Consider the following 23,115-nt stretch of genomic DNA (forward strand, 5'->3'; position numbering starts at 1 on the left):
CATTTTTAATCTAACGCGAAAGCTTTTCAACCTTAATATTTGTGACTAGAGCTTCAGAGATCTGCAAAAAGTTTTTGTTTTGTGATATTGCTATCAAGATTTAACTGTGTGATTTTGAGTCAAACTCATTGACCCATGTTTCATGAGTAGTTATTCAACATGAATCCATCTCTGATGAGTATAAATGGAACACTTAGCACTCATTGGATCTAGGTGATGCTCACAAGGGTGAAGCACTGGGATCTAGTTTTTGTTTTGTTTTAAGTTTGTAGTTTGCAATTTATTTTGCATTTTTTTTCAAAAACATGTGCATCTCTTCTTCACAGTTAGTTTATTTTCTGCCGCCTAAGTTCGTCTCTGCAATTCTTTTTGGTGCCATTTTGTTCAAAGTTGTGAGCTAGGGTTTCCGCATTTAGGATTTACTTTTTGTGGCAAATTTGTTTATACGATCTTTGCAACTAGAGTTTGTAGAATTTTGTGCTCACTTTAATATTTTTGAAGTTGCTTATATTTTTTTGCCCCAGGGTCAATCGAAAGGTTTTTGGTTTTTAGAGTGTTCATTTATTTTCTATCTTGAATTTTGTCCATCAGAATTTGCCTCTATTTTTTGTGCATTGGGATATGTCCCTCAATTTTCATGCAACTAAGGTGTAAGCCTATTTTGATAATCCATTTTTGTACCTCAAAAAACATGCAAGATGACTTTTTTGATCAACATAATGCTGGAACATTAGCAAAAGTTTAATGGCTGCAACTACAACACCTGGAAGTAGCATATGATGATGATTTTGAATATTGGTGCCTTAACAAGATTGTTTTGGGAAAGTCTACTCGTCCTAATGGTGGGTCAAGATAAGTGTGTGTTTAATGAAGGAATCGGGAAGCTGTGATGCTCATCAAATTGTTGGTCATCGACGAACAACTATCCTCAGGCAAGACAATTCGTGAAACATGGGAATATTTGAAGGGCCTACATGAGACATCCAACAAGAGCAGTTAGTTCTTTCTGAAGAACATGCTTTTCTTGATCTTGACAAATGAGAGGATGTCCTTCGAGGGGCATCTCATAAAAATTAAGGACATTTGTAATTAGTTGGAGGCGATTGGTTGGACAGTGGTGGAAGAAGACATGGTACCATATTTGGTTCAGTTTTACGGGCTACACCATCAAATTGTATTGTAGGGGTGGTAAGGTCCAAACGGTTCTGTTTCCAGATCGAGATCCATTAGCATAGATATAGGTGGTTGGACCAGCTCATACACCTACCACTTGTCAATTGAGGTAGCTCTCAACCCCCTCCTCCCTTAAGCTACTCAGTCTGCATGTAGAGGGAGGGTTTTCGCTCCTTGGAGGGTGGTGCATAGGAATAGTTCTTTAACATATTCTAGATGTAACATGCCAATGATTTGACAGGCAACCCCTATCTTTGTTGCCACCTGCTAGTAGTCTTATGGGCACTTTATTGAGATGCTCAATATTACTCAACTAATGTTGACTTGAAGCTTCTACATCTTTGCAACAAATTTCTGTTGTAGGATTAATGGAAATAATATTTCCATAGCGATACTAGTTTGTCAGCCACAAAACAAGCCTTTACAGTGAACTGTTCTGCTCAGGATAAAGGGAACAATTAACTCTCTTAGTAGAAAGACCTAGGACAATCTCGGGACAGCTCCACAAAGAACATTTAGTGCAATTATTGCTACAAGTATGGTCACATTGGTACTGCTTGGATTTTGAATAGAAGTAGGGAGGGTCTCAGTAGAAGGCCAATGTAGTAGAGCGCACTGAGGAGACTATATAGGAGTCTATCTTCTATGCCTTTATGGCCAAATGCCCTAAAAATCACATCAAGTTGTGTGCTTGGTACATCAACTCAGGTGCTTCCCTACTATTTACACATTGTTGAGTTTGGTTCACTAACTAAACACCATTCATTGATTCAGTTATTTTTGGAGGAGAGTATATTGGTGTCGAAAAGGGCAACGTGTAAATTCAATGTGGAGGGAGAAGTTTAAGTTTCTTAGTGTATACTGTGTTCTAGGGATGGAGTTCAACCTTCTCTATGTTGGTCAAATTATGAGACACTCTCCTCAATTGGATGTTGTATTCAATTCGTACAAATGCAATATTGTTGATCAGCAGACTTGTTGTATAGTTGTTGTGTGCATTGAGAATCATGGTCTTTATATAGATTTGTTGACACTTGTGATTCTTGTGAGCATGTTGTGGCAGCCAAATGTTCTTCCATCAACGATCTTTGGCATTAGTAGAATGAGCATTTGGACATATACACTCTCTCACAGTTAGGTTGGGAGGACTTAGTTATTGGCTTATTGATATTTAAACTTAGAATCATGGAGTTTGTGAAGCTTGTTAGGTTGGAAAACAACATTGGATTCCATTTCAGATGCCGATACTTGGCGAGCTTCCAATGTATTACTGTTTACGATTGAAACATGTTGATGAATGTGGACCAATGAACACTCCTTCATTTGTTTGTTCTAGGTACTTTCTATTGTTTGTTGATGATTTTAGTCACAAAATGTAGGTGTATTTTCTTAAACAAAACTTAGAGGTGTTTAGCATGTTTTACAAGTTCAAGGTATTGGTAGAATAAGAGTCACATCAACAAATAATATTTATAGGTTAGACAATGGGGAGGAATTTTGTTCTTCTGATTTTTTCAACTTTGTGCACATCATGATATCAAGCATCAACTTACCACACCTTACACCCCTCGACATAATGGTGTTGTTGAGTGGAAAAACCACAAAATCATTGAGATGACCCGATCTATGTTGAAACATAGAAATGTTTCAAAGAAAATTTGGGTAGTAGTCTACATTGTTGTCTATCTTCTGAATAGATCTCCCACACATGCTGTTAAGAAGAGTCCAGAGGGAGTTTGGTTCGACAAGAAGCCTAAAAACACTCACCTGAAAGTCGTTGGCACTCAAAATTGTATTCCAAGAGATAGAAGCTCATTTTCATAAGATACAGTGAAAACCGCAAAGCATATTGATCAATTGATTTAGACACTGATTGTCTCATATTTAGTCATTACATTGTCTTTTGATGAAAACGAGGTCCTTTTCAAGTCTCTCTCCTATTTTGAGTCCCAAGGATCGACCTCTGCAAGCTAAGGATTTGGATATTAGTCTTCCATTAGGTCTACCTGATGGGAAGGATTCAAATGACTTTGAAGTTGTGGAGTCTCCTGGGAATGATATTGCACCATCCAAATTTCCTTAGGAAGATGTTGATCTACATCCTGTTGAACCTGTTCCAATCATTCTAGAATCATATGTTGGTACTTATACTCTCCGACCTAAATGGTGGGCCAAGACCATAGGCGATCTCTATGGCGATGAGCTCACCAAGGGTAGATTAGTTCGAAACAAGAGAAAGCAACAAAATACAGTTAATTTTGCTCTTATGGCCAATATCCATAGTGTTTATGGGGCTCAATCTTATTTGGAGACCAAAGATACTCTTGAGTGGGAATAGGCTATGGAAGCTAAATGTTGTAGTCTTCTGAAAAAACCACTTGGGTCCTGATTAATCTTTCACCTGGAAAGAAGCCCATCGACTACAAATATATCTATAAAGATAAGCACAAGGCTGATGGAATCGTTGATAAGTACAAGGCTCGACTAGTTGTGAGAGGATTTTTAGAGAAAGAAGGGATTAACTATGAAGAGAGTTTTGCTCTTACAGCCAAAATGAGTACAATTTTGCTCATCTTTCCATTTCAGCCCAATTTGGTTGGAAAGTCCATCAAATGGATGTCAATAGTGCATTCCTCAATGGTGAACTGCAAGAAGAAGTCTATATGATGCAACCTCCTAGATTCAAGGTTGTTGGTAAAGAGCTGAAAGCACTCTATGGCCTGAAAAAGGTTCCTTGGGCTTGGTACATAAAGATTGATAGGTAACTTATGATTAGGGTTTCCAGAGGAGTCCTTTCAATTCCAATCTGTATGTCAACTTCTGGTGATGATATTCTTCTACTTGTCATCTATGTTGATCTAATTATTAGTGGTAATTAAACACTTTTAATAAAGCAGATTAAACAGAGTTTGTGCTAGCCCTTTGACATGAGCGATTTGGCACTCTGACATTATTGCCTAGGTATTGAGGTTTAGAAGACAGATGACAAATTCTTTATCTTGCAATTGAATTATGCTAGGAGTTTTCTAGACAAATTTTGGATGTATGATTGCAAATCTGCATCCGCATCTATGGAGAAGGCTGAAGTTGTTAGCCAAATCAGATTCACCTTTGGTGGATGTCTCTGCGTACATGCAACTAGTGGGCAGTCTCATCTATCTCATTGCTACTAAACCTGACCTCAATTTTGTTGTGAGCTACATTGCTTGTTCCGACAACTCCTAGAGTTGAACACTGGGTTGCAGCAAGGCATGCTTTCAGATATAAGAAGGGTACTCTTGACTTTTGACATTTTGTGTCATAGAAGAAAAGGTCCTAAACTCATGGGTTTTACAGACTTAGATTGGGCAGGTTTTGTTGATGATACAAAGTCTACATCTAGGTCTGTCTTTGGTTTAGGAGTAGATGTATTGATATGAGGTAGCAAGAAATAGTAGGTGGTAGCTCATTCCTCAACTGAAGCAAAATATTGGAGAATTATTAAAGCAACTTGTGGGGCAGTTTGGTTTCAAAGGAGGATTTCTAACATGCATATGTCTCAAGCAGTTCCTGCACCTTTATTTTGTGACAATCAAGGAGTGCTGAAACTTGTGAAGAATCCAGTCTTCTATGAGCAGACTGAGCATGTTGATCTTCACTATCATTACATCTGCAAGCTTGTAGAAGATGGATTAGCACACTTGCAGTGTGTTCCAATTGAGGATCAGATTGCAGACAATCTCACCAAATCTCTAAGCTCGGACAATTTTGTAAAATTTAGGGGATAATATGGTGTCGTTGACAGTTGGACCATTAAGGGAGGCTGTTGGAATAGTATTTGCATATATTAATTTAATGATCAATAATGATTTTTTAGATAGACTATATTTTTTTTTCTAATCCAGTCTCTGATGTTAGATTGTTTCTTTAGGAAACATCAACAATGTAACTGCCTATTTATGTACATTTCATTCTTTCAATAAATCAAAGCAATTCCCATTGTAACATAATTTTGGAAATTATTTCTTGAGCCTTGTGGTAGTCATTGACATACTTCAAGTTGTAGGGGACCAATACTAGCTCCCTACAACAAAGGAGGTAGAGTAATATTGTTGTCATGTGCATCATCACCCGTTACTTGAAATGTTCCTTTATCTTGAACTTGATTGATTGCAAATATGCCAATAAGTTGATGATTTGTTGCTGAAATGAATCTTTGTTTGAACGTGCTTTAGAAAGCATCTGAAAAGGAGGATCAAGAAGCCTGTCTTCCTCTACGATATAATGTACAACTTTTAAGCTTGGACTAGAAATTATCAATCAAAGACAATGAGGATTTTTCCTTGCAATTTCAACTTGTATCTTGTTTCTCTCCAAAGTTTCCAAATTCCTTAGCATTTTAATTTGTATCTTGCAAGACAACACAACAAAATAGCACAAATGAGAGAACCATTCTTCAAATATTAAAGGGAAGCTTTCTGACCAAATAAAACACAAAACTAATCCTATTTTAAAAGTATAGATTAAATCTACAATTATGCACACTATATGATATTTCATTAAGGGTTTTGCATTAATGGAAATCACCAATTGACTATGTTTTTGCCTTGGATGCATGCTCTGAATTGTTAACAATCAAGCCTTGCAATGATATCTTCCTAAGTTGTTGGTTCGTATTCTGGTTTGTATGTGGGCTCGACATTCAGGTTCAAAATTCGCTCAATTTTTCTGAGCTGGGTTCGGGTTTGTTTTGGGTTCGTCAGTACAAGTCTTTAAAAATAAATAAATTTATATTCTCGTGAATGTGCTTGTATAGTGAATGGTTTGTTGATTCTGTTCTGTAACCTGTAATGGTAACCTCTGTTCACAAGAAAAAACAGGAGAAAAACTGTAATCTGTAATTTGTAACCTCTGTTCAGAAGAAAAAATGGTAGAAAAGACTGTCATTCAAGTCACCTGACTATCTGTTTTGATGCACAATAATGTTTTTGGATGTAAAGTATAATGTTTTTGCCCTCCCTTTTGGATGCACGGTAGTATTTCTGGATGCCAACTATAGTCTATAATGTTTTTGCATTTTGGACGCACAAGAAAAACGATAGCAATATAATTCTTGGACTCACGACAAAAATCGGGAATGTGTAAAATGTTCTCTAAAATGCAAAAGCAACCAAAAAAATCAGTGTCCTTTTAGGGTTTTAATTAAAAAATGTTTAAAAATCATTTGAAAAGTCAACAACAGTCAAATTTGTTGGTCATTCGCTTTGGGTTCCACATTGGGTCGATGTGTTTTGTCATCATTCACTGCAACATCACCTCGTAGTCATCCAGGGTCCTTCCCAACAAATGACGAGTGACTTCACCAGTCTTTAGGTGAATTTGAAATGAATCTGAACCGAACTGACTTGCGAATTTGGGGTTGTAGAGATGTATATGGTAACTTAGATATTTTCAGATATCAAGGAGGATAAACTATGAAGGAAAAATGAACAAGCAAATCTTTAGTAATAGTTGTGAGAACACTTTAACCAATCTTTGGTAATAGTTGCAAAGTCCCATGATTCCTGTCAAGCGCGTCAAAGTTTTTGGTCTAGGCAAATTTCTAAATTGTCTTGATCTTCTCTTTACCCACGCTAATTCCTCTTGCACTAATTTTGAACCCCAAACTTGCATTTGGAGACATTGGTGTAAAGGAATGCTGCTCGTGTATGCCAAACACTTCATCCAGATGCTTCAATGGTGTTACCATGTCTTACTGTAATTTACAATATCATTAGAGAAAACCAATACAAATTTTCTCAGCTTAAGAGTGAATTCTTGATTCATGCACAAGTGGAAGGTGGCAGGGACATGACCAAGAACTCATAATACCCATAGCAACATATGAAATCTGTTTTGTGCATATTCTCATTTCTCAACTTAATCTGATGGTACCATAATCGCAAGTCAATCTTTGGAGAACTACACCACACCATGAAGCTTGTCAATCAATTCGTCGATTTTGGGTATGGGGCAATGGTTTTTGATTGCCTTTTTGTTGAGGACGCTATACTTGATTCACATTCTCACAGTTACATCTTTTTTCTTAACCAAAATCATGGATGAGCAAATGGGCTGGAACAAGGCCTTATGTGCCCAGTATCTAATAGATCGCCAATTTTTTTTCTAATCTCTTGTATATCTTGGGATGAAGTTATGGAGTTGTGATGACTAGTTTTGCTCCTTCAAGCTCAATTACACATTTGAATCCTCTATTTGGTGATGGACCTAGGGGAATGCCATAAAAAACCTTACTATTCTTGTCCAAACTCGATTGGATATCAACATTGTAGGATCTCTCATTCTTCGAGGGACTTGTTTTCATCATCAAACATTTACTCGTCCATGGTACTTGGTCTCCATGAAAAGCTCTTTCCATCCTCGTAGCTGAAATCATCATAGGTCCCTCAATAGAAAGGCCATGTAGAACTATTTCCTTCCCATTAGATTTGAATGTTAGATCCATAGTTTAGTAACTCTGTTCATATGTGCCAAGTACAATCATTGGATTCCTAAGACCAACTCTGTATCATCCTTGCCAATAAGATAGGAAGCATCTCGCATCTTATATTTCCCTAAAGTTGACTCCATTTGCTGAATCCTTCTGTTACAAGGACGAATTGTCTTGCCTTCTAAGTCTTCTGTCGTTAATCCCATTTTAGTCACTAGGCCTTGATTAATGTAATTCTGAGTAGCCCCACTATAATAAGAACTATCACCTTTTGCCCCGGAAAGATCCCCTTAACATGGAAAGCATTACATCTAGGGGCTCTTCGTAGTGCATAGTTGTACCTCTTGGATGCTCCTCTCCTTGGTGCTGATGCTTAACCTCATCTTCAGCTATCTTTGACTCAGGTCCATCATCTTCTGTCTCCTCATTGGAGACTACCTCTATATAGTCTATTTGTCTCTTCTCCAAATACCTATGCCATGGTTGCCATGATTCTTCGCATGTGAAACATATCTTCTTCCTCCAGAGTTCATTCTTGGACTCCTCTACTTGGTTTGGCTTAGGGGATCTAAAGGGCCAATGCAACTGCTCTCCCAGCTGAATTGTAGTTGGCAAACCCAACATGTCGAAGGGGACTAAATTGATCAGTGCGATTCATCCAATTAAAAATTTTTCTTAATGGCTTCTTGAAATGAGCTCAGATCAAATGCCCTTGCTAAACCTTTGAGGTCTTCAACTAGGCCTTCTACAAAAAAGGAACAATAGCCTTCTTTCTATCACTTCAGGAATTATCATTGCAAACTTTTGAAATTCTGCTACAGTCTTGTACTTTACCGGCTTGCTTCAATTGTGCTAACTGTCTGAAATGATTTTCTTAATCCCTTCTATTGAACCTTTTTATCAATATTTGGTTGAAGTCTTCTCAGGTGGCGATTGAGTTTTGCCCTTGGGTTGCCATATCATGATACCACCACTTGTGAGCCTCTCCTTCTAGATGCAAGGTGGCAAACTTGATAGCTTCTTCTTCAAACATTGGATTAAGGAGAAGTATGTGTATTATTTCTGAAACTAAACTCTTGTTGAAGAGCTACTAGATGCATCAAAAGTGGGAATGGTGATCTTTCCCAATGGCGCTAAAGGTCCTTCCTTCATACCTTCTCCTTCTATGCTTGTTCCTTGTCTTCATCTCATTGTATTTTGCGAAAGTCACGTCTCTGTGTATGGCAGCACTTATGCATTGTATTCATCATGAAGTCTTGTTATCTCATCATACTGGTCAGGTGGCTCTTCCTCCCTACTTGTGGCTCCTTTATCCAGAAACTTGGCCCTAAAAATCCTTATGTTTGCATTGGCTGATGTCTTTTCACCACTAGAGCTACTCCCTTTTATTCCCTTCTGTATAGGTCTACCAAAACTTAATTGCTGCTTCAGTCTTCTTAAAAGTTTGTTCATCTCCACCATGGTATCCCACTTGCTTGTCTGGAACTTTTTGGTCTCTTTAATAAACTCTTGGGGTTGTCTTATTCTTTGTCGCCCATGGCAGCTTCCTCCTCTCTTTGATGAAACCTCAGATCTCTATCACTCATCATCATTGACACAGGTGGGCAGGATGCCAAGCTCTGATACCATTGTAAAATACCCAATACTTATGTTTGGATATTGAAAATTAATTCAACAGTACCTGCTTGTAGATCTGTAAGCTCAAAGACAATAGAGAATTGGAATAGATTTTGGAATCAGAATATTTATAAACCATAGATGAAAAGGCAAAACTCCACAGATTATAATAACCTTAATAAAATTGTGCAAATGGATTTCTTTAATTATAGAATTTTGCTCACCGAAATTAACTCAAGCATACATATGCGTTACACCGAAGAACTTATGAAATCTCCAGCCCAATGTATAGACTACAACCAATTGGAGTCCACCATTACTAGTCTATTGCTGTCAGTAAAGGTGGCTGCAATCTGGTTTTGGGTGAGGATTGATGGGTGCCTTGGAAGTGGTGCTGCTTGTCGTCGGTAGAAATTGTGTCAGCCGACGGAGTGATTGTCGTCGGTGTTTCTGTAGCCGGTGGGGTAATTGTCGTCGGTGTTTCTGTATTCTGTAGCCGACGGGTAAATAGTTTGTAGTGGACATAATGTTTGTGGCCGACGGACTCCTTCGGGAAGGTTCGGCGGATAGTATTTATATCTCGTCTAGGATCATTGTAATTCATCTTCTATCATTAATCTTCCGATCTTATGAAGCATAATGTAATGTTTTGGCATATGCGAATAATAAAAGGAGTACTGCTGTTCGTGTTCGTGTTCCATTGTTTGTATGTGTTCATTTTACTTGTACGGTAAACATTTGGTGTCGTTGTTTTATGAACCTGGAAGGTGGGAGGAATGAAGATTAATGCCAAATCAGCTTAACAAGGATTAGAATAAGGTCAACGGAAAAGATGGAATCCGTATTGCGCAAGAGAATTTAATTCTGGCACAGCAAGCCGATCGCCGACGGAGATTTCAGAAAAGTGCTGACGGAAACCGGAGGCATGAAAGATTTGTTGGAGGAAACTTGGCAGCGGGTGGAATTGGTGGAAGAAGCACGGGAGGAGTTTTTGAATTTGTGTTCGCCGAGGGAAAAGAATCCAGATGGAAGAGCATCGAGTCGCACGGCTCGAAGTGCTGACGGAGCAAGAGCGTGGAGTAAACTCTTCGTTCAGGATATACTTCCACAGGGGACAACTTCAGAACACCCTTCTTCACCAAGGTTCGCAGCTGTTGAGTCTGACGGTGTGGGAAAGCAGTCTGCTGGTGTGAGAGTGTAGTCTGCCGGTGTGGGAGACCAGTCCGCCTGTGTGGGAGTGTAGACCGTCGGTGTGGGAGACCAGTCCGCCGGTGTGGTAGTACAGACTGTCGGTGTGGGAGTGCAGACCGCCGGTGTGGGAGTGAAGAGCGCCAGTGTTGCAGGACCGAGCAACACCTATTTACAGAAACCAATTGTAATGGTGGGACCAAAAGAGAAACTGCCGAAGTTCAATGGCGATGGTACAATCGATCCCATTCGACATTGCAAAACATGTGAAACGATCTGGAAAGCAAATGGGATAACTGATGAAGACGATTGGATGAGGCAATTTCTGGCCACCCTACGAGGCGTAGCAATTGATTGGTTCACTGATACATATCCACAAAAGCTAAACAGTTGGGATAACATTAAAAAGGAATTTTTGGTAGAATTTAAATTGTTGCGAGATGATAATGAAATTGTAGCAGAGATCTTCAATACTAAGAAGAGGAAGAACGAAACCGTCCGCGTTTACGCCAGGAAATTAAAAGACTTGATAAACAAAATGGAAAGTGAGCCGGCGGACGGACTTCAGAAAAGATGGTTTGTGGAAGGCCTACGCTTGAAGTTGCGGAGGAAAATGAAAATTGTGCCACTGTCGTCATATACGGAAGCTTATAACAGAGCATTGGACCTCGAAAGTGAGCCGAAGACAAAGAAGAAGACGAAGACTAGCTCATCTGATTCGGATGATGACGAGCCTGTCGGAGGTGATAGCAGCGACGAGGAAGGCAACAATAAGAGGTTCATGCCCTCCAGAAGGACATGATCCGCATGATGGAGTTTAAAAACATGCAGAAGGAGCCAAAAGGCAGTGAGCTGTGGTGCACGGAGTGTAAGACCAACGGTCATACTAAAGGATCGTGTCCAACGAACCAATTTTGTGACATTTGTCAGATCATGGGCCATTCGACAAAAGAGTGCCTCTTTAACATGAAGACAAGAGGATCTCCGCAGGTGCTTTTTACACAGGAGGCTTCCCCGTCGGGCAGTACCGGAAATACGAATAGCACAGGTGCCACATCCGGAGGGTACAGGAATAATAACAGAGGGCAAAACAACAACAACAATGCGAACAATAACAATAATAATGGGAGCTGAAGTCGAATCTAGTATGATTCAAACGGACGGTCGATCGTTCAATGCCGAGCATGTAATTTGTGGGGTCATTTTGCGCGGGATTGTACAGTGGCAAACACACCGAAATTATTATGCAGATGGTGTGGACCTAGCGACCATGAAGATGCCAAGTGCTCAAAGTCTGGAGTAAACTTGATCACTGTCGGCATGGTTGAAGAGGAGGTTTTGGCAATTACGCGGAGGCAAGCAAAACTGCCGACGGAGAAAAAAAGAAAATTGGGGGAAGCGCATGCAGAAATTGGAAAGGCATCATCGGTAGGGACATCTCAGTTGAAGGACATCATCGGCACCTTGGCAAGGAACTTCGCAGAACAAAACATTGTACAACAAATCTTACAAATGGAGATACCGGTCAAGATAGGTGACCTTCTCACAATGCCCCAATTACGGACGACCATTCTGAATCATACACCATTTTCGAAAGCAACAGAGGACACAGGAAGGGACAGTAGTCCAATGACGGCAACAGACCCAATGTTGCTGGCACTCACATCCGGACGGCATTCAGCGGTCGTTGAGATGGGGATTTTGGAAAATGTTCTGATAGACACAATTGTCGACGGAGGGTCCGGTGTGAATGTGTTGCTAGAGGATACTTGGAAGAAGTTGGGAAAGCCGACGCTGTGGCCACCTACATTCCAGTTGCTCATGGCGGACCAACACGGGATCAAACCGTTGGGAACCTTGAGGGCGCAACCGGTAACTATTGGTACGCAACCATTTTTATTGGATTTTGTGGTTATTCCATTGAAAAGAAAAGGATATGATACTATTCTCGGACGGACTTGGTTGGTGCAAGCAAAAGTAAAACATGATTGGAAACGAAATACCCTATCAATGGAGCGCGGAGGCAAAAGATTCATAATTGACCTGCACACACAAATGGTAGGTGAGGAGGCAGCATTGTCAGACTCAGAAGGTGAAGGCGACAGTGACAACGAAAGAAATGACGATGAAGGAAAGAGGAGAATGGAACCGAACGACGAAGGAGTATTGACACTAGAAGGAGGATCAAATGATGACGACCTAGACTCGGTGAATGGCCTTTACCACTAGCAGATAGAAGACTACGAATTGTTTCCGAGTTGTAATATGCTAAGGGTCGACGAAGGTGAGAAAAAAGAGGAAAATGAGTGTCTGAAGGAATACAGAGCAGCGGAAGAAGGAAAGGCGGTTACGCCTGAAACTGAGGGGAAGAACATACAGTCCAAACCCAGAAAAAAGAAAGATCCCACCATTCGGTACACGGTGAACGAACCGCACAGGAAGAAAAGAATGCATCGCACCATAAAATTACTTGAAGGGTACCGACAGCAAGGAAATAAGCTAGATGCGCGACGACTGCAGGCATAGTGTGCGACGGAGGTGACACAGAACAGGCATAAGGCATGGCATGACAAACTCAATAGGTTTCAGCTGGGGCAGTTGGTACTCAAGTACGACAATTGGAATGAAAGCAAACAGGAAAGGTTTAAGGCAAGATGGGTTGGACCATACCAGATTCGAGAAGTCGGCGACAATGGAGCAATTAAATTGTCAACCTTGGACGAGGAAGAGATCCCTCAGGCGGTGAACGGGTCCAAATTGAAAACATACCGCACCTGGAAGATTTCATCACCGTCGCTGTCGCCGTCGAAGAAGTCGTTGCAGAGTGATTCGACACTGTTGCCGTCGCTGAAGAAGTCGTCGCCGAATGATTTGAGGGCTCCGTCGTCATTGTAGAATGGTGATGCCTAGAGGCAAAATTGAGGTGCTGTTTTTTTTTTTTTTTTTTTGAATTTAAAAAAAAAAAATGTTGGCGGAATGTGCCGCGGGCAAGTTGTTCGCGAAAGGTGCCCTGCGGGCACGTGTTCGCGGAAGGTTGCTCTGCAGGCACTTGTCAGCGGAAGGTTGCTCCGCGGGCCTGGGAGTGGAGATTCGAAGTGCCGAGAGTAAGAAAGGTGTGTGGAGGAATGAAATTTTTTAGTTGGAGGCGTAGGAGGATGGGAATACAGGAGGAGGAAAGAGGTGTGTAAAGCCTAGTAGCTGAGACGTGGAGGAGCAAAAAAAAAAAAAAAAAAGACGACGACGGATTGGGGTAGTGCGAATGAGTAGCAGATGATGCCACAGGGAAGGGGAAGCATCAGTGGTTGCCAGGAAGAGTGAGGAATCGACAGAAACAGTGTGTTCCATGCAATTTTGTGTGGGTTTCAGAGTGCTAATTTGGTCATGGTGGCGAGGGGCAGCACCCTGCCGGACCCCTAGTCGTTGCGGATATCAATCGTGAAGTGTGACCAGTTGAGAAGACTTGAAGCTGTTGCAGGCATGGAGTGTCTGTGTATCAGAGGCATTGGGAGTAGGTGTTGGCCGAGAGGCTGTCTTGGTGGATGCGTAGAGAGCTCGGGAGGAGCTGATCATCCAGTTGGAGGCAGTGCAGTGACACTTGGCTCAGGGTACCGAGGAGTTGAAAACAGAGAAAGTAGCATAGGTGGTTATCAAGGTCAGCTTCATTAAGGAAGCAGTATTGTGTTAGCAGAGGCTACAGGCACGGGACGAAGGTGACAGTGATGTGTCAGAAGTAGATTTATCTTGTTGTAATTAGTTCGTTAATGTATTTTGGTTGTTAATTTATCTCAGATATTTTGTAATTGTTGTCCGGAGACGACTTTTTTTTTGGGGGGGGGATGATGTCGTTGGTAGAAATTGTGTTAGCCGACGGAGTGATTGTCATCGGTGTTTTTGTAGCCGACGGGGTAATTGTCGTCGGTGTTTCTGTATTCTGTAGCCGATGGGTAAATAGTTTGTAGCCGACGGACTCCTTCGGGAAGGTTCGGCGGATAGTATTTATATCCCGTCTGGGATCATTGTAATTCATCTTCTATCATTAATCTTCTGGTCTTATGAAGCATAATGTAATGTTCTAGCATATGCGAATAATAAAAGGAGTACTGCTGTTCGTGTTCATGTTCCATTGTTTGTATGCATTCATTTTACCTGTACGGTAAACACTGCTCCTGCTTGAGGTTGAAGTTGATTCACCTTTTGTGTATTTTCCTAGTGCGTGCTCTTTGGATAAGATGGCTCAGTGATGATGGCTGAAACCATTATATGTTTGTCTTCCAATCTAGATCCGGAGATTTCCGTTCCGAATTCTAGTGTTTGCTCCTCCTCTTCAGATTAGATCCTGCAATCAGTTTGAATGATGTTAATTGCTTATGCACTGTGCTAAGGAATTCTCCAGAAAAGGATGGGTATCATCCTACCCTTGGTATGTGTGCTGAGATTTGCGTTCCGTGAGACCAGTGTGCTTAAAGAGAGAATTTGCAATATTTGTGCTGATCAAAATGGATTTCCATGGCCTCATACATAGGCGCTGACACAAAATATATCCCACCGGTCAGTCCAAGACAAGCCTTTCACAGGTCGGCTTCTAGAAAATCTAATAAATATTATTGAATATTAATATATTAATAATTAATATTGGAACATTCAATATTATTATTATTTAATATTATTTCAGGCTAATTAGTTTTATTAAAAAGGATACTTTTGTCTCTTTTTTAAAACAGATTTCGAGTAGGACTTATTTGGGGTTATGACAAAAACTTTCTTTATGTTTGCTTGAACCTGGTTCATTGTTTTACGAGTTGCGAGTAAGAGTAAATATTGCTTGAGCGAGAGGTTTCTTCATGAGGTTAATACAGATGTAAGGTAGATGGCCTTATGAATTCCTATAGTGCATGTAACACATCAGAAAACCTACCAACCAGCTTGCAAAGATGACCATATGAAACAGTCAGCTTCCAGAGGAAGTTATCTTGGGTATTGTTAGTGGCTAGTAACTCGACAATCGGTCCTAACTTGATAGTATAATTCAGGATGTTTTCATTTTTGAAATATAAACTTTAATTGGTCATGGTGAATACATCTTTATTTGGGTTAATCATCATTTATTGTTTGTATAACATATAAAATTAAAATCCTGAAGATTGTTTTGACATTGTAGACTTGACTAGATCAAACATCATTTATTTATTTTTAATACTTAAAATTTCTTTTTCATAATTTTATGAATTTAGGGGCTTTTGCTATTTTTGTGTCAGCAACTATTTATTTGTTGGTTTCCATAGATTACAATAATAGATTTCTTTTATTGTGGACAGATACTTTGGCACTATGTACCGGATTGAGACCTGTGGTTATGATAGATTATGGAGGAAAAATGCCTGAACTACAAGAGAAACTATATGGAGTTCTATGTTTGGCTCAAAAGGTTTGAATTAGGTTGGTTCTAGTAAATGGAATATAACATTTTTTATGAATTTCACTTATTGACACTGTATTGTGTAGTTTCTTCTTGGTGCATCTCATATTTACACTATGCATTTTGTTATCTGTTGGCTTTCTGTTTGCACTTATGGTTTATACTATATATGCATGAAAAATTGTATGTAAATAATTAAAACACTATGCGACTCTAGGGACATGCTCAAAAACTTTAAGGTTCTGGCATATAAATTATTAAATACATACACATTCACAATATTGTTGCCTTGAGAAAGCCTTTGTTCCTTGACAAGATCAAATGTGTCTTGGAATTAATAAAAGATAGCTTGAGACCAGAGATTCAATGTTTCCATTATAGGACCTAGAAGATATATGATAAGTTTTAATTAAAGGTTGAAACTTATAAGGGTCCGCCATCTATTGGCAAACATAAGGAAGGAAAGAACTTTAATGTCACTTAATGCAAAGGATAAATATTCCAATACTTGGAATAGCTTTATGCATAATCACTTTTCTGAAGACTAATGCACAATAACTCAAAGTATATAATATCTGCTAAACATTGATCAAGCATGTGTAAAGCATACACAAGACCAAGGGTCACTTTCTAAGACCAAAAGTCAAAGAATTTTCTTCTGCATTGATTATTAATGATACGATTTGCCAACGGATGAGTAGGCAAAGATATTGAATATCTCAGATTCAATAATACAAATGATCGAATGCAGGACAGTGTCAATTGAATGTAGAAGCTAGTTTATACTCCCACAAGCATCCCATAGATGATTCATAACAGCAACCATATAACTATCGATGGAGTAGAAGATTTACAGTAGCACCTGACTATTGATATATTAGAGTCAGTGATTATATAAGAAGCACTGTGGACTAGAAAGATGATTTGATCAAGTATAACTTCCGCCCCGTATGAAGGAGATGAAAGTGCTGTTAAATTGAAGATTAAGATCGATGATTTTGATATTGTCTTAAGCAGTGATTATAATTATTGAAGGTAACAATTGTAAGTGATATGCAGTGATGAAAACAGAGATATCAATTTGTACATTTGTAAAATTTGCTTCTGCATTTGATTGTGTTTGATTTTTCACATCAACCTTTCCGATCACACTCCGTGATCCATGCAAAAAATCAAACACAATCAAATCCAGAAGCAAATTCTACAAATGCATAGATTGTGGAAATTCAATGCCTGTTAATTTGTACATTGCTAATCGAGAAATGGAAACATCAATATTGATTGACTTAGTACTGATTTTCTGACCAACTATTAAATCTTCCCACCACCATAGAGACAGAAAGACCAATATGAAGTTGTGAACGGCAAATAGAGACATGATAGCCAAATTTACTGTGATTACTATACATTCAAAGATGAGCTACAATATATGTTGACCATATGCAGGACGGCAATAAATAAAAGCCAGCATTAAGTGACATAATAAAGCAGATTAATTATCAATTAATTAAAGAGTGTTGAAGATTGGTAGCTGTAGGAGCTATCTGCTATACCTGTGATAACTATCTCTATTGAAATTGTCATCTTCCCAAGCATTTGGTCGGTGGCTGAAAGGCATTGATAAATCAGTTTAGCCATTTTATGGAGATTTTGTTCTTGTGTAAGATTGGCCATTAAAGAGCCATATGCGTATTTGGCTGTTTGGTAATCAAAGATTCAAGACATTAAAGAGTTCAGACATTAAAGAGTCAAGCCAATGAAAGGTCAAGATAATGACATGGTCTTCACCTTGTAGCGACAAGATAGTGAAGGGTTGAGAGAATTTTATATATTATTCGGGAGGAATTTGTATGAGATTTGATTCATAGATTGATATCTTGTGTTTTTGAATATTGCTTCAGTTTTGAGCCTTTTATTTGCGCATATTGTATTTCAGACTTCTGCTTATTTACTAATAAAGTGTTGTGGCTGGGTTTTCCTCCCTCAGGTTGGAGGGTTTTTTTCAGGATGAATTGTTGTGTCTTAGATTATTTTGTTTTTGCTGTTTATCTTCAATTCCGGTATGAAACATCAACATGCTATCAAAGCAAGGATTTGACAGGAGAGTTGGATGGAAACCAAATTCTTCTAAGATGTGGATCTATGACGGAATTCACACTTGTGCCAGATTTATGAAGTCTCTTATAGAGGAAATTTGCAAATAAATTAAAATTTGATGTTATAATTGCAGCTAATTGGGGCTCAACATTGTTTATGGTATTTTCTATCATTTTTAGCAAGGTTGTGTTTTATATACATGAGCTGGTTGCTTGTGTACTTGTTTCAATTGCAAATATAACAAATTTTTTTTGCCCTATGATTGTTTCAATGAAGAAATAATAAGATAAGATAAAAATATTAATGTCCAACAAAAGACCACAAAAGGTCTATGGGATTGAGAGTTTACAACAAGACAACAGACAACAGTAGGAGCACCAAACAATGTCCGAGAAAGCGAACAACAAGAAGCAAGAAGAGGAAAAGAAAGGCGCAGAGAAAGGCCAAGATAAAGACTAAGAGTCCTTCAATGGCAACAAGAAATCAGTCACAGAAGGATGAGACTGCGGGTGGACATGAGCCTTGATCTGTCTCTGTGAGCTCCTGGAAGAGTGTTGCTGACGTAAAAACTGCTGTGGAATCTGACAGACTTGGAATGATGGGTAGAATTGAACGTCCTTTCCACACCACGTAAAGGAGATAAGGGTGAGAGAAAGGCAGTAATGAGCTGATTAGAGGTATGTTGGTAAGGAAGTAGTGATTGTAAAGTACTATCACAGAGCAAGGTGGCCTCCTAAAGATAAAGCATGAGACACCGCTGATCACTGTAATTGAAGAAAGCTGAAAGAGAAAAACAGTCTTGAAACAGACAATAAAATCTTCCTCTGATCTCATAAAAGATAGGGCAACGAAACATAAAGTGAGTCTCTATCTCGACCTCCGCTAAAGTACATAGCTTACAGATTTGTTCTCCACTGTCAATATGATGGTCGGTCTGAGCCCAAAGACGGTGAGAACCAATTCTAAAGGAACCTAGAGAGATACGCAAGGCATGACACCACCATCAAGATAGATAACTAGGACGAACAATAATCCCATCACAGATCTGTAGAAAGTGCTCAACATAGAAGGCCATCCTCGGACGTAACCCACCAGGATGGTTAGTCTAGGTGGTGATAATGTACTGTCTGTAGATATTTAGTCTGACATGCTCATTTAACTCTTGTTGTGAGGGGAGGAGATGAGCAGGGGATTTCAGCGAGAATTGATAAGGAGGGAGGCAGTCAATATCAATCTCAATCTCAATCAAGCTCAACAGACATGTTTGCGCATACCAGCAACGAGCTCGAGAACTAGTATTAGAACTCGCAGTAGCAACAAAAGAGCACTACGCCAGGTAGGAGTATCTATCTCGTTCTCCAACCAAATCTGCAAAACCACGAAGGCAATCAAACCAAATCAAATCAAATATGATCGCAAGACTAAAGGGATGAGCACCGAACTCAAAAAGAATGATACTATGAGTGAACCTGCAACATCTAATGATACGTCGTAAAAGCAATGTCTGCACCCGTTCAATCGAGGCCCAATCAGAAACAAGGAGAGAAGGCCCCCAAGCCACAGAGCCAGAAAGAATAGTCGACCGAACAAGGGAGTCCAAGAGGCATAACTTGGATGAGGTATCTTGAAAATGGTGTCAAAAACACTGTTTCTCAAGCATAGCAATAGTAACCATACCCTTACTAACTCTAGGCTGTAGTGTCGGTCTCATACTGAAGCGGGGTCTAGAGAACTTCACTCCCAAATACATATAAGAAGAAATAATTTCAATCTCCTGTCCCTAAAAGAAGTGAAGATGAGAGGTCTTTAAGCAATTAAAGACCATAACCCAAGTCTCACCTAGGTTAACCACTAGTTGTTGCTGATTACAAAAGCCAAACCATCAAGAAGCCTCTGAAAACTCTCTAGAGAAGAAGTCAGAAGAACCACATCATCCGCAAAAAGAAGAATGGAGATAAAGACCTGGTGTAAGTAGCAACCGTCTCCTAGGAGTGAGGACTTCTAAAGAAAGTCCTCAAGCTCGTCAATATACAAACTAAACAAAGTGGGGAGAGAGGCTAGCCTTGTTTAATCCCAATGGTGCTATGGATCAAAGTTGAGAATCCCTCAGGAGTCCTAAATCTACCCACCACAGTTTCGTATAATCTCATGATAGCAGTAAGTAACATCTCCGAAATCCCAATCACACGAAGCCTCTGAAATAGAGCCATCCTAGGAATAGAATCAAAAGCCTTGCGGAAATCAATAAAACAGCAGTAAACTTTCGTCGATATGTGTCTAGCCTCCTCAATAATAGCCCGTAAAGTGAAAATGTGAACCATGGTCCGATAGTGAGCCTGAAAACCAGCCTGTCCTCTAGCTCTACAACCTCTCCTATCAAGCTCTCTGGATAACATAGCATTCAGGGCTGTAGCATATAGTTTGACAAATGTGTGTCCGATCATAATGGTCTTGTAATTACTTGGGTCAGAGATAGGACCGGTCTTGTGAATCGGATAAATCAGATGCCTTGACCAAGAAACTGGGAACCCAGTGCGAACTACTCTATTAAAGAGTATAGAGAGATAGGGGCCCAGAACTGAGGCACCAAACTCGAAGAGTTCAGCTTAGAACCCCTCATTCGCCACTCTGCTGCATCTCATGGATTTGATGGCCTTGTAAATGTCAGAAGGGCTGAACAAGTGACAGTACGGAGGTGGAATGGGGTGGATAGATGGCTGCTCAGGAATGTCATAAAGAGCCGTGGTGTGAGAGGTTAGGGAGCGAAAGTCAAGGATGGAGGAGGGATGGGGATAGCAGGGAAATAGGGTGCGCTAGAAAAGTTGGGGATTGTGAATAAGCGTGGAGCATAGGGATTTACACTGGAATGCGATAAAGGATCATTTCTTACAGTGAAGAAAACGGAGGTAAGAAAAATGAAGGTGAGTAAAAGTGGGGGAATGAGCCTCGAAAGCGGAATGCACTGAGCGATGAAAAGCTTTGCAGTCAACATCGAACCATTGGTTCATAAGGCATGTATTACGACGTTTGCTTTGGAGGGAGAGAGAAGAGTGGCAAGGTATGGAAAGGATGGCAGACTTCCAAATGGCCATCACAAGCAAATCAAACATGAAGGAGGTCTCACTAGAATCACTAAAGCACGCAGGATTAAGGAGGCTTGAAAGATGAGAGGAAAAGAGCTCACTGTTGGCGTCAAGGAGGTAGAAGCAAGCAAGGGGAAAAAGGTGAGGAGATTGAAGAGGAGGTGATGAGTGGGGAGAAATTCCAATATTGAGGAGAGCATGATTCGCAAGAGGAAGGTGTAAGATGATCAAGTTGTGGATGAAGGAGATAAAGGAGGGAGAGGTGAGGGCATAGTCAATAACGTTAGCACCCCCACAATGAGGCTAGCAAGTAAAGAGCTCAGAACTAGGAAAGCATGAAAGACCGTTCAAGATCATAAGTCCAGAGGACTCACAAAGTTGCATAAGATGGCGACCATAACAAGAAATTTGGCCAAGAGCATCATTAGAAATATGCTGAAGTCCCAAAGTAGTTGGATCAATCTCTGTGGAGCAGATGGAAGCGGAGCATCGATCATAAAGCGGAGTCTGGAGTTCTCTAGTCATTGCATTGAAGTCGCCAAAAATGATGTCTCCCAAAGTAGTGAACTGAGAGATACTCTCACAAAGGTCAACATATGGGTCACCGTCTTCGATACCATGGATAACATTATGAGAGGAAGCTGATAGGAAATAGAAATCAACAATAAAGAAATCTCTCTGACGGTGACTCTTACGGTCAATACGGACCCACATGAATTAGGCGTACGTATTAGAGTGGACAACAAAAGTACAACTGAAAATATCATCTCTAATCAAACAAGCAATGCCACTAGACCCACGGACCCCACCAGAAGTACGAACCTCCTCTCTATAAATAGAAACCATTGATAACCTGTAAACCTCGGAAGAGGATGTGCGAGACTCTTGTGGGTCTAAGTGATGACAAGTATATCAGTGGACCCCACCGAATCGTGGAAGAGATCGGGTAATGACCATAGAGAACCATTACCATTCCAACAGTTAACAAGAAGAGAGCAAGTGGGGGTCTCCCTTTTGATCGACTGCTACCAAGACCGTCATTTGGTCTTGGGGACCTGTCTCGCTTCCCATCCACTGGGGGGGGGGGGAATCCCGAACAACTCCTTTGAGATTCCTAATAATTGCCCATTACTTTATTGTTTGAACTTATTTAATATATATGCCATTCTTCAATCCATCCGCAATTGAGAAGTATTAGTATTTTCATATATTACCTTGCTCGAACGATTATATTCATATTACCATGAGCTTTTATTATATTGTTGAGAAAGAGATATTGCCGTAAATATTTCATCCTTTAGCCGTTGAGGCTAAAGCTTATTGGAGCCAATTAATATACTTTGTGATAATCTTTATTGGTTGGGGATTATTATTAGAGGTGAAGATTGAATAAATATTTGCTTGATAGAGTTTCTAGTGTGGTTACTATAGTTCGTGCTGAATATTTATATAAGTTGCTGCCGTGACTATAGACCATAAGCGATTGATTGTAAAATCCTGCTTTTGTATTGGTCCCCATGAGTATGATAAGTATGTAGAGATATTTTAGTGCAAACGAATTTGCTGTTGCATTTCCCCATAGTCTTGTGTTACCTTGTTCAATTAATGGCCTCCAAGGAAGATGTATTTGTTAGTGATTGTGGAAAAGAGAAGCTTTAGTTTGTCTAGGTCAATTCACTTCCAAGAACCGTTACATGGCTCTTTAGAGTTTTAGTTTGGGAGGATGTATTTGTGTTTGGGCGGCTACTACATATTAGTGTGAGGCTTGAGTGTGGTGCAGAGAATAATCTGTACACAAAGATTATTGCTGGACAACTCTAAATAGTTTTAGCATGGAATTTTGAAAGATGTTTCTATTAATAACCCTCATCTTGAGCATGTATTGTACCGTTATTTTGTAAGTTGTTAATGTTGGCAGGTCATTGAGTGTAAGGGGATACAATGTTGGGCATTAGAAGTCAGCGAAACGTGTGAGTTGGTTGTGGGATGCCTCTTCTTGGTGTGGTTATACAATAAGTCTGAAATTTTTACAACATCATTACCTGCTGGATGTTCTCATACATTCACTGTTG

The 23,115-nt window shown here is 39.9% G+C and overlaps 1 protein-coding gene across 1 annotated transcript in view; it reads left to right on the forward strand.

Moving 5' to 3' along the window:
* LOC149540222 (uncharacterized) overlaps positions 1-23,115 on the forward strand; it is a 69,201-nt gene that overhangs the window by 15,232 nt on the left and 30,854 nt on the right. The window contains exon 2 of the mRNA XM_089801358.1: positions 15,763-15,872. Coding sequence (XP_089657484.1) covers positions 15,763-15,872 — 110 coding nt within the window. The remainder of the gene's footprint in view (positions 1-15,762; positions 15,873-23,115) is intronic.

The sequence above is a fragment of the Cupressus sempervirens genome, chromosome 9 (genome assembly GCF_028749045.1).
Source record: "Cupressus sempervirens isolate cs-2001-9-10 chromosome 9, ASM2874904v1, whole genome shotgun sequence".
In the NCBI taxonomy this organism is placed as follows: domain Eukaryota; kingdom Viridiplantae; phylum Streptophyta; class Pinopsida; order Cupressales; family Cupressaceae; genus Cupressus; species Cupressus sempervirens.